This window comes from Pollachius pollachius, assembly GCF_949987615.1.
Source record: "Pollachius pollachius genome assembly, chromosome: 14".
Lineage (NCBI taxonomy): Eukaryota > Metazoa > Chordata > Actinopteri > Gadiformes > Gadidae > Pollachius > Pollachius pollachius.
In genome coordinates this window covers 502440-524390 of record NC_136947.1, presented here as the reverse complement: position 1 = coordinate 524390, position 21951 = coordinate 502440, and the positions used below count along the sequence as shown (strand labels likewise).

The following is a 21951-nucleotide window of genomic DNA, read 5'->3' as shown; positions in this document are numbered from 1 at the left end:
TGTCGGGCGGAAAAAGAAAGCACATTTTAAACACGTTCTTCCTGTGTGGGTGGGGACTACGGTGTTTGTCTACGTAGCATTCAGCCTCAAACGTTTGACGGCCACGATCACTTACACACCAAGAAGAACGTCTGCTTAAGAAACAGTTTGTTAAACGCGTATTTTTCTTACGAGCGGTGGAAAGGTTCCATAACCTGCAAGATGGTGGCGAAACAGAGAATCCGAATGGCCAACGAGAAACACAGCAAAAACATCACGCAGAGGGGGAACGTCGCCAAATCATCGGTACAGAACTTGTCTAATTCCCTCTAGTTACAGGTTATAAGGTGGCTATTGGTGTGAAATGTGATTAGATCATGTTATCCAGCTCCTCAAGCTGATGGGATGTTGTTGCATGTATCTACTGATACAGTGACCTATTCAAAGTAACCTTACGATTTCGCTCCCATGTTGAACTCTTGCTATTGTTTCATTTCTCGACATATGGGTACTCGAAAGTCCAGTGACTTGAAAACACCCCTCATGATATCAAATACAAATTCAAAAATCATTAGACCGTACTTAATGCACATATGTGGGTCGACCCAGGTCGTCCTTCCGTGCGTGAGCCGGCCTGTAGACTGACGACTTGTTCCCATGGGTGTCGGTGTGTTCGCAGAGGGGGACCCAAGATGAGAAGGTGGCGGTGGGACCCTGGCTCCTGGCTCTCTTCATCTTTGTCGTGTGTGGCTCTGGTGAGTTCTGCGTGGATCATTGCGATGTTGGCCATCCATGGTTGTGGACTAGACGCAACCATCAAATGTGGCCCGATGATACCTCGTGAATTATGGCCTACACCACACAGTGGATGAGAAAAGCGTGCATTATTCCTTTTGTACGTGTTGTCGCCTATCCACAATGTTCTACATTGTGGATGTTACTTAGCTTCATGTTTACATTTAAACAAATTACAACTTCCAAATGATTGTCAAACGTTTAGATATTCACATAACGTTTTCCACAAATCTCTAGAAGGTTTCCCATTCCCAGTGTCTAGGTTTATGGCTTTTATTTTAAATTGATTTGAGATTATCTTTATGAACTACTTATTACCTTTTTTTTTCTATCTGCAGCACGCATTATAATGACCTAATTTCTAGTTATGAACATCATTTAATCTTGTAATTGAAGGCCTATTTAAACAACAAACTGTAAATGATTAGATTTGTGGCTTGTTCTTCAGGTGGTTTAATTCACACAGGTGTATATTATCTGCAATTTTTACCCTCTCAAGGACAGCCAGTACACCTAGCACACAAAACAAACATAACTGGGTTTGTTAACCAAGCAGCAGCTTGTTGATAACAAGTCTTATCGAAATTAATAAATCCTATCAAATGTTATTTTAGATCCAGGCTATTTAAAATGGCACAATATGTCCCTTTTTTAAAAAAAGAAAAAAGGTTTATTTTCAATGTAAACTGTTTTCTTACTCATAATTATCCCAAACTTGGCATCTTTTGCAAGTGCACAAGATGGCCGGTTCACGAATTAGCCACGCTTGCTGGAGTCTCAAAATCCTTTTCTATTGACTCACCATGTTGTCCGTCGGACAGTGTATTTGACCACGTAGGTCAGAGTGTGGGTCATATTCTGATACTGCAAATGTCCTCCTTATGTTCTCTTATCTACCTGTCCCAGTACAGTGTTAAATATTGTTTTTTAACTGAGTTTTTTTTATTCAGCTTAAAGAGAACATACAATTTGGAGTAGATGCTTGTAAAATTATACTTTCTTTACTTGTATTCCCATGTCTGTTATAAAGATTGTTATGAAATACCTCACTGGTGATAATACATTTCAAAATACATAAACAAGAGAAGTACACATCAAATACCTAACCTCTATTACCACCAATGCATGAACACTACAATAACTGTAGTATTATATGCAAACATACCTTGTCATAACGGAGAGCACAGAAAACCAAAAAGCTAGATGGATAGTAAAAGGAAATAGGTGACCAAGGTTCTTGCATAGCCTGTATTAATGGTGTAACATTCTGTTCCCAACTGTAATCTTTCTGTCATTTTCTCCATTTCTTATGCATTATTTACCCGGTCTCACTTTTGTGTGTGTTAAATACCCTTTTTAAAATACTCACCAACTTAAATTAATTCTTTGACGGCATTATGCAATCCTCCAATCTTAATTGAATGAAGAAAAAAACGTTTTTTATTTTTTATTATTTTTATAGGCATGATATACACATAATACAGTAATCTCAACTGGATTTAATGCAATGTTGTTTTTTCTTTCTGTACAGCTATCTTCCAGATTATCCAAAGTATCCGGATGGGGATGTAAAATGATGCACGGAAAAAGGAGGCTTTTCATTCTGCTTGATCAATGTCTTCTTTCCTGTTCTCTTGACCAATGGCGCCCCATATCGTTCCTGTCGTCCAATACCTAAGCCACTGACACATTTCTCATAACATTTCTGCACCTTATTAAGGACTTTTTGTTCTGGGTTTTCTGCATTTTTTTTGTCTTCTGGCATTCCTGTTGCATTCATTTTTACACATTTTGCTAGTTTACTATACATTGAGGCTTTACCCTATCTTTACCTAAAGGAATCCATGATAACAGTTCATACCTGAATGGTGAATATTGCTGGGGAAAAAATGCATTCCATTTTCTTTTTTATCTGATGATCATCATTTTACTCTCAGGTATTCGACAGGTTAGCCTATGGGTCTGTGAAGTCTTTCCTAATTATTTTTTAATTCTTCTAAGGGTGTAATTTACATTTGGCCAATGGTGTATTATTTTCTCAGTGTCCTAACAAAATCATATTTAATAATTGTATGATTTTGTTTTTTTTTTGTATTTTGTTTCTTTGGACCAGAATGTGGTTTAGTAATGACAAAACTGTCGTGAAATTCACAGTTGTACACAATTTTAAGATATACAAACAGTGCTGTACGAAAGGAATAGCATATTTCATAAGATTTACCATCCTGGTCACCTAATTGCACGCGTCAAATTCAAACTGTTAAACCAATTTTGTAATTATGTTCCATCATAGGAAGTCATTACTCAGAAAATCACTAATGCCTTTGTGTTTGAAAAGCGTCCTTATCTTTTTGTGCAATTCTGATTCAGGGTTATATGGTATTTGATGGGGGAACAATAAATTCTGTAATGGAAATTAGATTCTGTTGCCAAGTAAAATAAAGATTTATACATTTTTTCAACACATCAATCTACGCGTTCTGCAAGCAAAGATTGATTTTTTTTTTTTGTTGCTCACACTACAGAAGCATAGGTTACCATGTCAAGTATGCCCACTACCAAAGATTTCGTCTGAACACTCCAGAGGGGGGCAGTGTATCGCGAATCTACCTTGCAATATTACAACTGAAAATGACACTTTACAATTCTTTGATCAAAAAACAGGTCTCTTAACATTCATTTTTGCGTTGTAAATGTTACATTTGGTTATCATTTATTTTTAGGCCTAAAAAAACGAATGTGGCGGTGCAGGGGATGAAAATGTGTAAGCGGATGTGACGTCAAATCCATAACAACCTCTAGGCTGCTGATCAGGAAGAAAACTTGCTAGCATCTACACACTAACAATACAATTTTGTGGTGGTTAATCCTCATCATTACAATACATCGGGCGACATTGGACATAAGGGCCAGCAAGGTAAATGTTTGTATGTGTAGATACGTCTATATATCCTCTGTGTTTTGTTGTTCAACGAGGCTAGCCACCGTTAGCACGAAAGGCTGTGTTAGCGGAGCTAGCCGACGGGAGCTATCTCCTCAAAACACAACATCGAGATCTCAATATACCTGCTGTTGGGGTCCAGAGGTACATCTGGGGTATCGGGGGAGAAAACACCGACTTGAAATACTCCGTAGAAATGTACATTGGAACTGGCAGTATCGACATATAATCAAGCATTCAGGCGAATGGGTTTTGTTAGCCAGTATCAGCTATGACAATCAACTAGTCAAATACCGCAATAAAGTTGTCCTAATGTTGAATTATTAACCACCGTCTAGATACATACATGAGAGCGTTTCAGAATTAAGTCATTTCGTATCGTTACAATGTAAAACCTTGTTTTTATAATTGATATTGTGTGATTTAATAAAGGCCTACATAAACAGATACAGAAAACAGGCTGCCTGACCCCAAAGCTCTCCGTTATGGACCACACTTGTTCTCCATTTTATACTACTTTTATTTGCACAAAGTATTTCGGTAAAACTTGCAGAATGTAGCACTATCAACTGAATACAGCATAAGGAAGTACACCGAATAGCAATATGCGTTTTTCCATTTGATTACAGAAAGGAAAACGTTTTCAAGTAAACCAATTGTGATCACCAAAGATATTTCATGGTTATATTAATATACTTAACACAAGCTACCTTACAGAAATGAGGGTTGTAGACCTTAATTTTGAAGCCATTTTCAAAAGTTGATTTAATTGTTTATACTTTCAAAATACAAATTAAATATCATTGACCACATTTTTGTTTGTGTCTTTCCAGGTTGATCAGCCCTTGTGACATCTCTAATTCTCCATTCACCATGGTGGAATATTACCAGATACTAGGTGTTCGGAGAGAGAGTTCTGCCGAAGACATCAAAAAAGCGTGAGTCTCACTTAATGGCACGTGTCGACAACCTTCCAATGAGGGAAAAATTATATCAGCTCATGTCACCATGTCACGTTTTAAATATATATAATGATGGATGACGTACATCCTTAAATAAGTGTCAGTTGATGATTCATTCGCTTTCTTATTGATACTGTAAGTTGATAACTCTTCAGTCAATCCTTAACCCCTTTCTTCTTGTGATGTGTTTTATTATCATCAGAGCCAAACAAAGGGTTGCTAAGGGAAAAATAGATCAATGAAGATGCGTCTTCCTTTTATGTGGATTACATAACCATAGCCAATCAACTGGTGATGGCATGTGCATGATGTTTGTTCTGCTACTTGATTTAGTTACAGAAAACTGGCCCTGAAGTGGCATCCCGACAAAAACCCAGAGAATAAGGACGAGGCGGAGAGGAAGTTCAAGGAGCTTTCTGAAGCGTATGAAGTCCTGTCAGATGGTACGGAACCACACAAATATCCCACTTGAAATGAAACGTATAGACTTTATTTTCATTGACTTTTTCATTTCCAACATTGGGACCATTAGAGCATAACATTCGGCAGAAGAGTCAGGTTTAATTATTTTTTAAGGAACATTCGTCACAAAACATGAGCACTACAAACAAATGCACAAACAAGTGTCATTAGCCAACTCTCCGCACTTCACGAACTAGACAAGCGACATTAGCCAAACACTGACTCAGTTGTATCCCTGGTTACATTGAATACAGTGACCCTACTAAAAACAACAAAAGCAAGAGTTTCGTCAGAGGAGGTTATTATCGGTATCCTATGCATTTACTGGTGGTGATAATCTGTTTCTGTATCTCGCAGCAAACAAGAGGAACCTATACGACCGCTATGGCAAAGAAGGGTTGACAAACGGAAGTGGTGGAGGTAAGAGTGCTGTTGTTGGATGGTTGAAGTCTTCAGGAGGTGCTGGTGTTTTGATGGTCCTGTGTTCCGACGTGGGTTGATATCAGATGTTGTCTTGTGGTTCTGCAGGCAGCAGTTACCACAACGGAGGCCACTTCCATGAAAACTTCACCTTCCGGAACCCAGAGGATGTGTTCCGGGAGTTCTTCGGGGGAGCCGACCCGTTTGCTGAATTCTTTGGTGAGCGTTTGGACTTCTGCTTGACATTCATTTTCTTTAACGTTTAGTTTTCCGGTATTAATGTGTTCTAGTGTATCTTTGATCAATTATTTTTGAGATGCTGCCAGTCCTCGACCAGGTTTTTGTATGTATCTGGCTAGACTCAGTTGTTTCATTCCTATTTTAATCCTAAAATATTAGATTTACTACACGTTTGCCTTTAAACACATGTTCACCATGAATGGCAGTGAACAGATCTTCATCAGGATGACACCTAGATACTCAAGCCAGACGTGGGGTGTGAGTGTTGTTAAACGCTCCAGCCGAGGTGTGTCTGCTGTAACCACATATTTAGTAACCGGTTCAGAAGTCCAGAACATTCGACCAAACACAACACAGTGTTCAGGAAACACAACCAGCCTAACAGCTGGTCATGATTGGTCGGAACACGCTGTATTTGGTTCTGGAACTCTGGGTCGGGTTACTCTGAGTTTGGCAGTAGAGACGTGTAGGCGGGAGAAAAAAAAAGTCTTTCTTTAGAAACGGGAAGTCCAGTAGACTCTGATACCTGATTAAAGACCGTAATTCCATTATCTTATCTTATTATTCCATTATCAGCCCGTTGAGTAGAGCAGGCACAGCACAATGTGCATGTATATAAATATATAATAGGCGAGGCAACTTTATTTATATTGCACTTTTCATACACAAGGCAGTGTGCTTCACATATAAACAGTGTCATACAATAAAATAAAATAATAGACAAGCAAACATATGCAAAAATGAGTAAAATACGTATAAAAATAAAGGCAAAGTTAAAAAAGCATTTTCAAGATTCAAGATTCACTTTGTCATTTCAAAAACAGTGCTTCCATACAGGAAATGAAACAAAATGCTGTTTCTCACTAGTGCATACAGTGTTTAAATAGGCAGTATAAATAAATAATTAAAATTGATCAGTCTCATATTAACAACAAGCAAACAATATCAATAAAAACAGACATCAGTCTGAATAAAGTGCTTGATGTTCAGGAGTGTCCTTGACAGCTTCCTGTGTGTGTGTGTGTGTGTGTGTGTGTGTGTGTGTGTGTGTGTGTGTGTGTGTGTGTGTGTGTGTGTGTGTGTGTGTGTGTGTGTGGGGGAGGGGGCACAGTCCATTCAGGAGCCTTACAGTTGTAGAAAGTGCAGTGTATTTAAGATGAGGTCCACAGTCCCTCTGGTACCGGGACACCGACCCGACCTACAGGAACTTGGTCCCTTCTCTCGGACTCCAACCCGGAATTCTGGGGCTCGGGTCTCCAACCCTTCAAAGTTCATGTCTCTGGTTCCCACGTCAGGACTCCAATATATAAGTGGTCCAACGTTTGAACCCCAGCTCACCGCGCCCTCCCTTCATCTTGTGGTTGGTCCTCCCAGGTGGCGACCCGTTCGCCAACGACCCGTTCTTCGGCGGCGGCCGGCGGCACCACAGCCGCGTGAGCCGCAGCAGGACGGGCGGCCCGTTCTTCGGAGGGTTCGGCGGGTTCCCGCCGTTCGGAGCCGGCTTCCCGACGTTTGACCCAGGTGAGGACTGAAGGGGGGGGGGCGGTACTCTGGCCGCTGACCGTATCGGTGCCTATCGGACCGATCGGCCCGTGGGCTAGATCGCACCGTCGACGGTAGACTCATTAACAAAAGGAATTTGATAATCACACGATGGAACGAGTGCAAAATAAATTATTATATTTATTTTCTAATATAGGAAATAAATTGATGTGGGACTCTCTTAACCTGCGATGGACAGTCTTGTTGTCGTTCTTAATGCTCCCTGGTAGACTGAGGGACTATTGGGTCGGGGGGGCGTTTCATCAGCATCACTCTGACCCCTGACCCTTTGTCTCCACTGTCCTCTTCTCCTGACCACTTGTCTCCTCGTCTCCCGGCCGCCAGGCTTCGGTTCCTTCGGCGCGCTGAACTCCATGGGCCATATGAGCACCATGGGCAGCCTAGGGGGCGGCGGCTTCACCTCCTTCTCCTCCTCCTCCTTCGGCGGCGGCGGTGGAGGAGGAGGAGGAGGAGGCATGGGCAGCTACCGCTCCGTCTCCACCTCCACCAAGTTCATCAACGGCAGGAAGATCACCACTAAGAGGTGTGTGTGTGTGTGTGTGTGTGTGTGTTCCTGTCTAACATTACTCCAAAACATCCAAACTCCACCAAAACGTCCAGTGATGCCCGTTGGTTTCTGTTCCCATTTGGGGTCGTTCTGTAGTTTGAACAAAGCCAGCCACGGCTAGACACACTCCTGAAGAGTCACATCATATGACTTCTTCTATTGGTTTGTGTCGCAGCAGGCTGAGGGGATGTGAGACTGTAAATGAGGCTGTGTATTGGGGATGTGAGGCTGTAAATAAGGCTGTGTATTGGTGATGTGAGACTGTAAATGAGGCTGTGTATTGGGGATGTGAGACTGTAAATGAGGCTGTGTATTGGTGATGTGAGACTGTAAATGAGGCTGTGTATAGGGGATGTGAGACTGTAAATAAGGCTGTGTATTGGGGATGTGACTGCGTATTGGGATGTGATTGTCAATGAGGCTGTATATTGAGGATGTGAGACTGTAAATTAGGCTGTGTATTGGGGATGTGAGACCAAATTAGGTTGTGGATTGGGGATATAAGTCTGTGATTGGGGGTGTGAGACTGTAAACGAGGCTGTGTATTGTGGGTGTGAGACTGTGTATTGGGGATTTGAGACTAAATGAGGCTGTGTATTGGGGATGTGAGACTGTAAATGAGGCTGTGTATTGGGGATGTGAGACTGTAAATAAGGCTGTGTATTGGGGATATGAGTCTGTGTATTGGGGATGTGAGACTGTTAATAAGGCTGTGTATTGGGGATTTGAGACTGTAAATTAGGCTGTGTATTGGGGATATGAGTCTGTGTATTGGGGATGTGAGACTGTAAACGAGGCTGTGTATTGTGGATGTGAGACTGTGTATTGGGGATTTGAGACTGTTAATAAGGCTGTGTATTGGGGATTTGAGACTGTAAATTAGGCTGTGTATTGGGGACGTGAGACTGTAAATGTGGCTGTGTATTAGGGATGTGAGACCGTGTATTGGGGATGTGAGACTGTAAATAAGGCTGTGTATTGGGGATTTGAGACTGTAAATGAGGCTGTTTATTAGGGATGTGAGACTGTAAATGAGGCTGTTTATTAGGGATGTGAGACTGTGTATTGGGATGTGAGACTGTAAATGAGGCTGTTTATTAGGGATGTGAGACTGTGTATGAGACTGTGTATTGGGATGTGAGACTGTAAGTGAGGCTGTTCATTAGGGATGTGAGACTGTGTATTGGGGATGTGAGACTGTAAGTGAGGCTGTTTATTAGGGATGTGAGACAGTGTATTGGGGATGTGAGACTGTGTATTGGCGATGTGAGAGTGTAAATGAGGCTGTGTATTAGGGATGTGAGACTGTGTATTGGGGATGTGAGACAGTAAGTGAGGCTGTTTATTAGGGATGTGAGACCGTGTATTGGGGATGTGAGACAGTAAGTGAGGCTGTGTGTTGGGGATGTGCATCATGCCGGAGGTGTTTCTGAATAGCCTTTGTGTGTTTCCAGAATCATGGAGAACGGGCAGGAGCGAGTGGAGGTGGAGGAGGATGGTCAGCTTCGCTCGCTCACCATTAATGGTAAGGAACAGCACCTGCGACTGGATAACAAGTAAACAGACAAAAACAGAGGGTGGGGGGGTGTAGATATGGGGAGTGGAGATGCAGCGACCACAGGAGATCTGTTAACTTCCTGTTGGGGTTTCACTCCTGTCTTGTCAGCAGCACAAGAGACACAAACTTGAAAAACAAAAACAAAAAAAAGCAACAACTGCTATTTACAGTGCTGTTCTATTATTCGGATGTATGTACTTGATTGATTTGTTTTTATGCATTGTTTTCCTTACCATCTCCTCACTTATTTATTATCCACTGATAGTCAGTCCTTTTCCTTTTTGTTTTTAGGCAGTTTATTTTCCTATGCATTTCTTTTTTACATGATGGTACTTTGATTTGATGCTGTCGTTATATTTGGCTCAGGGTGGTGTTGACATTTTGACAAAAAAAATAGTTTGGGACCACAGTGTTGATAATATTATGTATAGAATTTAGAAATCTCCTTCCTTAGGTCATGTGTGAGTGTGTGTATGAGCTTGCGCGTGCGTATGTGTGTGTGTGTGTGTGTGCACTTCACTTTGTCGTGGTCTCACCATATTCCTTTTTCCTCAGTTTTCATCTATATATCTAACTTGCTCTGTCGCTCTTTCCACCAACGGGCATCTGGCCTTTGACCTGTGCTTAGACAACACAGTGTGCATTCAGGAAATTAAGCATGAGAATAAAAATAAAAAAAGATTACCAAGCTGAACTTTCCAAGAAGCTATAAAAAAAAAAAGATTGACCAAATATCTGTTTGATTTTCCCGAGCCCCTCTCTGCTTGTCCTCTACTAATATCTTTTTTTAAGTGAAGCAAAAGCTGGTAGAATGTGTATGCCGTTTGATATGTTCTAATTGCTATGTGTTTTTCTTTTTTGTACCTATTTAATCAGCATGTATGTCAGTAAATGTTGAGTCTTAAATGTTAACGTTGCATAACGATGCACATGTGGTACAAGGAAAAGTAATGCTATAAACAATTTATGGCAATTGGAGGAATTTTTGTGTAATTTGTTAACCAATAAATATTAATTTTTCGCCCTGTTTTGGGCATGTCAAAGTCTGGGTTTTGCTTGTGCGCTTTCTTTGACATTAATCATTGCATCATTAGAGACGCGGTTGTTTTGGGTAACACGTGCGCTTGCTGCAACAGAAACGGCCACACGCTGGACACTCCAACGCGTGGCAGACCTCCATGACTGTGACTATTGCAGTCAGAATAAGGGGAGGGGTTGTTGGAGGAGTTGAATTGAAAGCAGCACATGCATCCCAAATCAATCGCTTTAACTAAAGATTAGACAAAGGTCACTCGACTTCCAGCAGTACCAGACTTGTTAACAGCAATGAAGATCACTATTTTGCACAAACATCTTAGACATGAATAATGTTTTATATTACGAGTAATCAATTTGAGACTTTCTTCAAAAATCAGCTTTTCTGCAGCCTCTCTTCTACGGCAAATAGCATGCTAGGTAAAAACTAACCCAAATTAATCAGAGGATTTCCTGCACGTTCCGCAACACTCTCTGCTGGGCATAGGTATTTCCCCTTTTTTCTCTTCTCTTTGAAATGTGTCCTTAGTTTTCTGTGTTCTTTTCTGCAGTTATATGCTACTTATTGTGAAAGGCAAACATTTTGAATACACAATGCAAGCAACTTTTTGCCCGTATTTATAACCCACAAAACAAACTTCCTCATGTCCCCTTAGCTTAAAAAAAGGGAAACTATTGAAGCATGTTCATTTTATGTTGCATGTAATTTCTATTGAACCTGTGAGCCTATTTCACCGTATATCTGCATGGCTGGCCACCTGCTGGGGGCCAAACATCTTTTATTTTATGGGATTAGAGTCTTTCTGGCAGTAGTGTTAATTAGTGTAATTCATACTTGGATAATAATTTAGTTCATAACTTAGTTTATTATAAAAAATATAATATGAATGACTAAACAAAATGTAATATAAGTACATAAAATAATGCGAACATTTTCACTTGTAGTCCCAATCAGAATATATAATATTTAACCCATAACGGAAGGGTACATCTTTGCTTTGAAAATATTTTTAACACAATGAAGAATATAAAGTTTCTTCCTCGAAATACTCTCAAAAAGAGAAAAAGTAATTTTCTTTAATATATAAAAATAATCATGAAGGTAAACTTGATTTAGAGTTTGAGACTCAAGGATTATTAACGATCTACTAGTAGCATGAACACACACACACACACACACACACACACACACACACACACACACACCCCCGCTGCGCGCCAGGCCAGCGGCAGCGCGCTGCGCCCGGCGCCCTGTTAAACGTGAAGCTGTGCTGTGTTCTCGCCTCCTGCAGGTAAAGACAGCACCACGCCCGCCCCCGCCCTGGAGGGCGGGGCCGGCAGGCATACGTACCCCCACATGTCCTCTTCCTCCCTCCCCCCGTCCCAACAGCACGCTCAGAGCCCCCCCGCCTCCAAACGGCCAGACTCACAAAGAGAGGGCCAGGGCTCAGGAGCAGGTAAGCAGAGCACCCCCCCTGTTTCCGGGTTAAGGTTAAGCATCCCAGCGACCTGGCTCAGGGACTGGGCTCCTGGCGCTTAAGATGGGTCCACTAATACACACGAGTTTACTGCCATCTAGTGGTCAACGCATGTCAGCAACACTAGGGTGTGAACATTAATCATTTCTCTCTTAGCATAAGTGTTGTGTGCTTGTTATAGTGGCATCCTTTTAGGAAGTTTTATTGCATAATTTCTTCAGGAAAGGGTTGTTGAAAGTCACTCTGTATTTATTGAAATAGATAAATAATGGCTTATGTATCAAAAAAGAATGATACATAAAAGTGATGCCACTAAAAGTCTGTGCACATGTTGTGGCAGATAGGACATGCCATGTTTTAATATAAAATAAGATATATTCCTAGGCTCACTACCAAGAAAACGATGGCATGATCTGTGATACAGAAGCTGTTGCCCTGTTTATTCCCAGATCACACAGACTTGAAGAGGAAAAGGAACTGTACAGTGGAAGATACAGCCAGGAAGAGGAGATCGTGATGACACCCATGTACACACACACACACACACACACACACACACACACACTAAATCCCCGATAGGTATTAGGCTTCCGTTACGCTCCTTGGTGCGTCCCTGGGTTAATTATAGACTAGAGCGTCTTTCTACACCTGCTGCTGGGACACCATAGGACACACACACACACACACACACACACACACACACACACACACACACACACACACACACACACACACACACACACACACACACACACAACCAAGCATAGTATCCACACAAAGGCTTTTCAATACTTTAAAAGAAAATCAGGTGTAACGCTCACACCATTTTTTTATTCACTACAGATTTGACTTTGGTTGTTTTGATTTAGATGTTTGATTCTTCATTCACAACAATATTCCCATTCTTACATCAAGACCCACCCTTAGGCAGGAGGAAGGAGGCCCTTCCCCTTGTCCCGTAGGCTGAAGGAATGGGAGCTCGTTTGTGTTTGTGTGTGGTGCGTGTAGGTGTGGGCATCAAAGCCGCCGGTGCAGGTTTGCACTGTACTGAATGCTACCCTTTACAGGGGTTTGAGTTTTACCACCCGCTGGCAAAGCCCCGGCCGCAGGGTGTTGGCCTACTGCCAACGCCCCCCCCCCCCCCCCACAGGTCTGCCCCACTGGCCCGATGGAGGGGCTGCAGTCTTTAAGTATTTAAGGAGCAGTATTTAAGATAGGATATCATTGGTCAGCACTGCAGTAGGATGGAAGCACCGGCCTCTCCAGAGTGGCTGGTGGACTCAACTATTTAAACCTGTCAGCACGGCCAAATCCTTTTGTTTGTTGTGGGTAAACAAAAATTGTATTTACTTTGTGCTTGTTGTTATTAATGGATTCTTTCCGCTGCTGATTAGACGTGAACAGCAAATTTACACATTTAGCTTGGTATAGCTTTATTGTCACCCGAACAATGGGAACAAGCCACAGAAGAGCAGTCTTGATACTTTGGTCCTCACAATTCATCTTTAGAGTGAAACCAATTCTAAAAAACATTGACACATCAGTTTGATTTGCATGGGTAGACCCTCAAAAAACAAAAAGCGCCTTTTTAAGCAGTGACATTGAAACCAACGTTTGGCCTACGCTACGGCATTTTCCCTGACTTTGTCCTTAACATTCGCCATTATTTTTTAAAAAATCTTTTAATCTTTGATATAATTTCTTTGTGACGTTAGGTTTGAGTTAATAAAAGGTTCCAAAACGTGATATTGTTGTTTGTGTGAAACTATTTTGTATTAAACCTCTGTTTTAACATGTAAATGCAAAAGCCTTTGGCGTGTAAGTGGTCTGCCCCACTCCAGGTGTTTCCAGGTGTTTCCAGGTGTTCCCAGGTGTTTCCAGGGGGCCTCGGGGGTCTTTAGGATGAGGGGCGGGTGGTCTTTGCATTTTGTATCTGGGAGACTGAAGACACGTCTGGCTTCCCTGCAGAGATGACGGCGCTGTAAAAACATTTGTCTGCCTGCAACACCTTTTTGTAGATATTTATTTCATACATTTTTCTATTTAGTCTTGACTAGTTGTTGGGAAGCCCAAACCTGTAGGGGGCAGCAATGTGCCAGACGGCGTTCAAGACTCAATTACCTCGACAGAAAAGTATTGTTCTATTAGAGTACGCCATTATAAAGGAAGACAGGATGAATGATGATTCGGCCTTCCAGATTGTTAATTAAGGAACTGATTCATATTTGTCCAATTGCGGGAGGCCTGCAAAAACGAATAATGGCGAAAGTTGAACATAAAACCAAGATAAAACGTCCGGAAGGCCTCCGCTCGCATCTCTTCTCTCTGTCCCCACTCTGACAACTTACAGTTTGTTCGTATATATGGCCCACATTTGTCATTTGCACATTCACACTTCACTCAAGCAAGAACGAACATCTAGGTTTAATCTGTTCATATTTGTATAACTAAACACAAGATAACAATTATAAAATTGACAGGACTTTACGCGGATAAGCAATTTTCATTTAAGAGAACTTGAAAGATTACTATGTTGGTTAACAAGGCAAAGCGTATATGGAGTAAAAAAAACAGCAAGCAGGTAAAATACATTTAGTTCCGGAGATGTTTTCAAGTCATTTTCTGGTATGAACGCAATAAACTTCAGAAGGACATCCTTTACTTTGCACTACTGCTGTATATTATAATTTGCACTGTTTATTTGTAAAACTTTTCACCAATTTTGTATATTCTTCTGTATGTTTAGCTATTTTTGTTTATTTTATCTGGTATTTAGTTTATAGCTTCGCTTTTACAATGTCTTTAACTTTCATTGTGCACTGCCAAAACGCACAAATTCGCTTAAACTACATTGACACGGCTCGCACGCAATTCAATTGGGTGTGAGCCAAATACTTCGTATTTCTCACGCAGAGAAATTACCAGGATAGCGCCCACCACTTTGCGCCGCTATTTAACAGTGGAACAAGTAGGAATCAAATGGGTTTCCCGTAGGTAGGGTGACCAGACGTCCTCTTTTGCCCGGCCATCCCTCTTTTTGAGACACTTTAAAAAAAAATGTGCGGCGGAATTTGAAAAATCGTCCGGGATTTTTATGAAAGCCTCATACATGTTCACATTGAATTTGCGTTGCGTTTCTCTGGGACGGTCACAAACTAGTTAGGCTACGCCCTCCTCTACTCAGTTCTGTTCGCTTTGCATTGGTGGAAGTGAGTAGGGGAGAGGTTAAATAGAGCCTTCAGATTGGACGGTTTGACGTACTTAGTTACCGTTATGTTTTGTATTTATTTTTTTACCATTATTGTTTTATAGGGACAAACATGAACACAGTTCTCCTACAGGGGATTGATAAAGTTCTATCTATTGAACAGAAAGAAACACTTGGTCATACTTTACACACTTTACCACAGCATTGGCCTACTGAATGCCACAGATATATTTTAAGCATTGGACTGAATGCCACATAAATATATAATTATGTTTTGCACGTTTGCAACGTTTAAAAGTATATGCCTCTCCTGGTGTTGCTTAAGCCAATATCCTTTTGAGGCAGCGTTGTTTCTGAATATTGGTGTTAAGGACCAATAATGCTTATTATTAATAATACTATCATACATTAGTCACCATGTCATTTGTATGCAGTCACATGTTAATAACCCCCCCACGACAAAATCTCACTCTGAACTCAGTTCAAAACTTGAGAGCCCTGCATTGAGTATGACTATACACCTCAACACACTGATGACGTCTTACCTGTGTTGTCATATATAGAAACATCGTGGGATCATCAAAGAACATCAACAACTTATTTAAAACAGGATTTATTGATAAATAAATAAAAACCAAGGGGCCTCCCTTCCTGTGCCGTTTCTAAAGTCCCCAGCCTCCACACACGCTGGTCGCCAGCTCCCTTCAGCCCAAACATTGAGCCTTCATGTATCTCACCACATACAGTCTCCAGAGTCAGGCCTACATCAAATATCTGGGGACCTATGGCAGTGACCGACTGACCTTTAACCATCGAACCAGGGAGGGTTTTTAGTCACGGAACTGAGGAGCTCTGAAGTCAGTCAGGGTGTACTTCAGAAGGTGTGTGTTCAACCTTGTCTAAAGTATCATTGGTTACAACATCACCACATGTTGTGGTGACAGGTTACCAGGTCAAAGGCAGGAACAAGCTGAACCAAACTGTAAAGACCGGCGGTTAGTTGGTGGGCAGAGAATAGAGCCAACCTAGAGAAAGCTATACTAAACAACTCTGCAGTACACAGGAAAGCTAGGGTCAAAGTGACGGACAGAAGCTGCCCTCTCCATCGAGTTCAATGTTATTTTTAACATCCCTCAACAAATGCACTTTGGGCCAAATGCTATTGCTCTATTCACCTGATGAACGGCCGTGGTCAAATCTTTAGTGTTCAGAGATAATAAAATGCTCTGAAAACGGTTACAACCTTTTTGCGTCCATTCACAGGAAAGCACCTATAAAATGTATATAACGATATTCCAACAACTCTTAAGTGTTTTGAGTGAATGTTGAAGGCTAAGAACAGGTCCTACTAGAGAGGAGCAACAGTAGGGGTGAAAACAGGTGCCGCTCATTAAGTTAATAAGGGGTCTGTAGAAGGCAGGCCAAGGTTGTAGTTCTAAGCCATGATGAACGTCCTGAGACACACCGCGGTTCACCCCTACTACAACACCTCTGGTAAAGGCCTACTTACTTTGATTCCATTCGATATATCTCAACAGTGCCATCTACTGGCAGTATTGGGAGATATTTTATTTTTATTCCAGCACAAGCACACGATTGCATCAGCGAAAATCTGTCGCCAGAAGTACACTTCAGCGATGCGCTCTTTTTTTGTGCAAACCCTGGACTACGTTGAGTTTTAACATAAAATAGCGTGCACCAGCCCCGGTGTCCGCGGGTGGCGCTATGGAGGCGCCTGGATAACGCACTGAATGGCCTTGTAAGAATGCATGGGAACCGGGTTAGAATGACCTCAAGTCTATATTGTCTATTTATAGGCCTTAAACGAAGCTGCCACGTAGACATGGGAGGGGGAGGCGTCCTTAATCAATATGACCACACTCATATGAAAACTAATGAAGAATTGACCCTGGACATCTAAGCTTATGAAGGTTGCTTCCCATTCACTACAGAATAGTCTGCACTCTCACCTTCAGACTTTCATTCATACGCTTGCTTTTATCATTCAGTTGTATAATAGTAAAAAAAAGAAACACGTAGATATTGAATTGAATGCAATGAAGGTGGGTTTTCGACCTAATGGGAGTTGATTTCCGTTTCAGACATACAGTATGTGTTTTAATGAGGCTGTTGTGGATGCATTCATGTGGATAATGTCCCATAGGCTGCAAGTGTATTACCTGTTTAGAGGAAATACACGTGTAGCATATTATAACATATATAGGCTATATATCTTCCATTCTGTGTAAATAGTTCGTACTGAGCTCTAACGCTTTTCTGCACTCGTTTGTTCTGTTTTGATGAAGTCAACTTGTACAGCTATCATGGGTGAATTCCACTGACATCATCCACTCCTTTTAACGAAGCACAGTCCTGCAAACAAGCAGAAAGTTTTCGTTAGATAGAGACTGATCTATTTGCCTTCTTTTCACGCATCGATCTGCGAGCTGGCCGGAGTGCTGCTGGCTCTGGACGGGAGCTGTCCTTGGTGATGCAGGCCTATACGCTCCAATCCAATTAGCCCCTGCTCTCCCTCCCTCGCTCCCTCCCTCCCTCCGCGCACTTATCCTTTTATTTTTACACGCTCGGACGGTAGCCTGTTCCCCCCGGGGCATCAGATTCACAGCGCTGAGTCTCGGCGGGTCCTTCTTTTTTCATTTCTTCATGGCGATCGGCGCTTTGGCCCGAGTTTGCAGGATGTTGACGATCCGGCAAAGGTCACCACCCCTGCTCTAGGTGTACTTACTTTTTTCCAGGAGGATCGCGACCCCCGAAACATGTGGAGCAGAGACAATAGTCTGTGTGCTTACAGGAGGCGGGCAGCCGGGATCGGATGGGACGCGAAGCCAAAGCTTGGATAACTCTGCGTCCTGGTCGTGCACCCCTGGGAGACGAAGCGTTGGGGTTGGAGAGAGAAAGACAGCAACTTTTACGCAGGTACAAAGTCATTCACTGTATTCATCCATGGGTCCAACGCCAATCAGATGGGCGCGCAGTAGTTATGGATCTATGACGGCTGTGGAAGGCTTTCTTAGATGATACTTGCGGGTCGATATTATATCAAATCTCTATTCATAATATATAATACAAGAACAGAGAAGAATGACTGCACTTTAAATTAGTGTCTTAATCATATCATGACATTTAAAGGTAAACTTGTGAAGCTAATGCTGTTCTTAATCTTGGACAACTGATTAGGAATAAGGCTCTTACTTAGTTGGAGTTGGTTCAGGTTCCAGACGATCTGTGAATTCGGTTCTGATTAACTCGTTTAAAGAGCTATAGTACTGTAATTGTTTTAATAAGCTATTCGGTATCCAATTCGTTATCCTACCAATCCTACCAAATCCACAGTATCAGACACTTATCATGACAAAATAGTTCAACTCTACTCATTCTTAGATTTTTGGAAATTATTATTACTATTATTATTATTAATTGTGTTATTATTATTATTCAAGTCATATAATTTAATGCGTGCTTTATGTGTGTTTGGAGGGGGGGGGGGGGGGTCATGGCCATGGTCCGAGGAAGGCGTGACGTGAGATAGCCACTTAGTTCCCTACGTGTGTGTGTGTGTGTGTGTGTGTGTGTGTGTGTGTGTGTGTGTGTGTGTGTGTGTGTGTGGGTGTGTGTGTGGGTGTGTGTGTGTGTGTGTGTCCTATGGTGTCCCAGCAGCAGGTGTAGAAAGACGCTCTAGTCTATAATTAACCCAGGGACGCACCAAGGAGCGTAACGGAAGCCTAATACCTATCGGGGATTTAGGGACTCTTCTTATACAAGCAGATAAACTCAACGCCCACACAGGGCTACTAATTCTCCAGCAGGCAGGGAACAGTGGAAATAGCGACAGAAATCCCCTTGGGGCCGAGAAGTGAAATGTGAAATTCGTCCATTCATTTTCTTTTTCGTTGCTGTTGCGGTTAATGTGCATCGATATTGTGAATGACCAAAAAAACAATAATCCAATGACCTCTAATGGTATCCAACATAGAGTATAATACTTTATAGCCCAAGTTTTATTCATGCAAGTGGTTTAAACAGTTTCCCATGGTAAATCCTTTTGACTTGCACATTTTTCACGCCTTTTCCAAAATACAAAAAGATTTAAACAGGGAAGTAGTGACAGAAAATGCTTTCAATGATTTCGTGAATGCACAAAGAAAAAGGTTCAGTATTGGCGGTTTTCAAGTAGTAGGATATTGTTAAAGATCATATACCATATCATTCCCCAAGGCCGTAGCCGTTGGGAAACCATACAGCCTAACCGTTCAATAATGTCTCAACATTTGAAGTCCCAAAAACCAAAAACAATAAAAAAGCTCCCAGCTCCCTTTGTTCACCTCTAAGCCGTTAGCCAGGCTGTGTTCCAATCCTCACAGACAGTGAACTCACGCCCCCCCCCCCATCTCTTCCAGCCGGGCCATGGACCCCACCTGCCCCCCCGCGCTCTGAGTGAGCGGCCTCACCCCACCCTCACCTCCCCCTCCCTCCCCCCACCCTCGCCCTCCCCCTCCCTCCCAGACAGACCCGACCCCTGACCTCCTCCCCGCCATGAGCGACCGCGGCGTCTACGGCGGCGGCGGCGGCCCCAACGCCACGGCGGGCAAGGCCAAGCAGTGGAGCGGCCCGCCGGCACCCTTCCTGCCGCCCGAGCCCATCGACATCATCCGCATCAAGGCGCGCTCGCGGCGCGTGCGGCTCAACGTGGGCGGCCTGGTCCACGAGGTGCTGTGGCGGACCCTGGACCGGCTGCCCCGCACGCGGCTGGGCCGCCTGCGGGACTGCAACACCCACGAGTCGCTGCTGGAGATCTGCGACGACTACAGCCTGAACGACAGCGAGTACTTCTTCGACCGCCACCCGGGCGCCTTCTCCTCCATCCTCAACTTCTACCGCACGGGCAAGCTGCACATGATGGAGGAGATGTGCGCGCTGTCCTTCGGCCAGGAGCTGGACTACTGGGGCATCGACGAGATCTACCTGGAGTCCTGCTGCCAGGCGCGCTACCACCAGAAGAAGGAGCAGATGAACGAGGAGCTGCGGCGCGAGGCCGAGACGCTGCGGGAGAAGGACGGCGACGTGGAGGAGCACGGCTGCTGCCCGGACAAGAGGCAGAAGCTCTGGGACCTCCTGGAGAAACCCGGCTCCTCGCTGGCGGCCAAGGTACGCCGCAACGCAACACGGTCTCCGCTCCTCAGCTCTCCTCTCCTCCCCTCCTTTTCTCTCAGTTTCTACTATCCTCTCCTCTTCTCCTCTCCTATCCTCCTCTTCTTCTTCTCTCCTCTCCTCTTCTCCTCTCCTCTTCTCATCTCCTGCTCTCCTCAATATCTCCTCCTCTCCTCTCCTCTCATCCATTATCCTCGGTTCTCTCCTGATCTCTCTTTCTCTCTCCTCCTGTTGTCTCCTCTCATCTCTGGTATCTCTCTCATGTTTGACATGAAATATTGTATACAGTTGTTATCCCCCCTCCCCCCCTCTTTGAATAAGAATCAATCAATGCGCTTTTTATTGATAGGACCAGGTCACTCGGCTTCCCTAACTCTCCTTAACCCTACCTAACCCTAACACCTACCTCTAACTAACCCTATCTCACCCTCACACCCGACACCTAAATGTCCTTAACAGAGTGGTCGAACAGAGAACCCAGTCCACCATGGGAGCGCCGTCGGTCACCTAATCCTCTTTGACCTATGAAGTAATGAGAGAGACCGAGAGTCGAAGAGGGGTTGGGGTAGGAGAGAGAGGGAGAGATAAGCAGCCTGCACCTGGTTGACCTGGGCAACTTAAGAACAGGATGCATTCCTTTAAAAAGATGTATTGACCGTACAAGCGACTTTATGTTTCAGCTTTAACTTAATGGGATATTGACGAGGAACATCATTTTCAGACGTTTGGAAACACAAGCAAAATCTGTTGTCATTATAAACTTTTGCACGGATGTCTTTCCACTGGGTTTTAGTGGCACACCCATTAATCGGATGGTCAACATCCTTATTATCGTTTGAAACGTCCTCATGAGAAAACACAGGAAAAACCAAATTTCAACTCGATTTGAGGCAATTTGTTTGTTTCCTGTAAGTGTTACAGTTAATAACATCTAGCTTCCGGGAACACCACAGAGTCTGGCGCTAAAAGTGCTGACATGGTGAAGCGCTTGTCTTTGTTGTCCTAAAAGTCAATCTCTGTTTGAACTGTGGAATTTACGCTTACATTGGGGTTATTTTTCAAGCATCTGTCCACCCCATCTTATCAATGAATGGAGAAATACTATCAATACTCTCAACATTACATGAAAGGCACGGCACTTCGGGACCAAACTGATTCCTCTCGGTGAGATGCAAAAGCGCACACTAAATCGCATTGATCACAAAAGCTGCAATCTAGGCAATGTTTATGAATGCAGTCTAAACACTAAAATAACCGGCAAGTTAACTCATTGGCATAAAAAACAATTGTGATTCTACTGATTGAGCATTGGGGTCATTAAATATCAGCAGCCCTTTAAATAATGCAAGTCAGGGAAATGTGGTCGTTGCTGATGGTACCAAACAAGTCCTCCATGACACATGTCACATCAGATTGCAATAGGCCCTGAGTGGGCGGGGACATGGAATAAGCCTTTGGTATTGGTCACTGCCTTATTGGGAAAAGCAGACAGAGCCAAAGGAGTTGCTTTGTCCACCCTGGAAGTCCTCTGTTGGGTAATGATCGCTGGCTACAGGCCCACAGCCCTCTTTACACATGTCATGATGCGTGTCTT

General features: G+C 43.0%; 3 protein-coding genes across 3 annotated transcripts in view; all 3 read left to right on the top strand.

The window, feature by feature from the left end:
* The first annotated feature begins 57 nt into the window (after window positions 1-57).
* On the top strand, window positions 58-3236 carry LOC307086403 (stress-associated endoplasmic reticulum protein 1). The gene is made up of 3 exons (XM_079751598.1): window positions 58-285; window positions 659-734; window positions 2306-3236. Exons 1-3 carry the CDS (start codon window positions 202-204, stop codon window positions 2344-2346), a joined length of 201 nt encoding a protein of 66 aa, XP_079607724.1. The 5' UTR covers window positions 58-201; the 3' UTR covers window positions 2347-3236.
* A 317-nt stretch (window positions 3237-3553) lies between these two features.
* Window positions 3554-12741, top strand: dnajb6a (DnaJ heat shock protein family (Hsp40) member B6a). Its single transcript, XM_079750445.1, has 10 exons — window positions 3554-3691; window positions 4549-4653; window positions 5011-5120; window positions 5497-5559; window positions 5668-5778; window positions 7174-7320; window positions 7687-7885; window positions 9364-9434; window positions 11795-11959; window positions 12430-12741. The coding sequence occupies exons 2-10, from the start codon at window positions 4589-4591 to the stop codon at window positions 12495-12497; spliced, it is 999 nt and encodes a 332-aa protein (XP_079606571.1). The 5' UTR covers window positions 3554-3691; window positions 4549-4588; the 3' UTR covers window positions 12498-12741.
* Window positions 12742-17913: 5172 nt separating this feature from the next.
* LOC307086248 (potassium voltage-gated channel subfamily B member 2-like) overlaps window positions 17914-21951 on the top strand; it is a gene marked incomplete at its 3' end in the record, with an annotated part of 16075 nt that continues 12037 nt past the window's right edge. Inside the window, exons 1-2 of the mRNA XM_079751392.1 lie at window positions 17914-18125; window positions 19607-20354. Of these exons, the coding sequence (XP_079607518.1) occupies window positions 19743-20354 (612 nt within the window). The 5' untranslated portion in view covers window positions 17914-18125; window positions 19607-19742. The remainder of the gene's footprint in view (window positions 18126-19606; window positions 20355-21951) is intronic.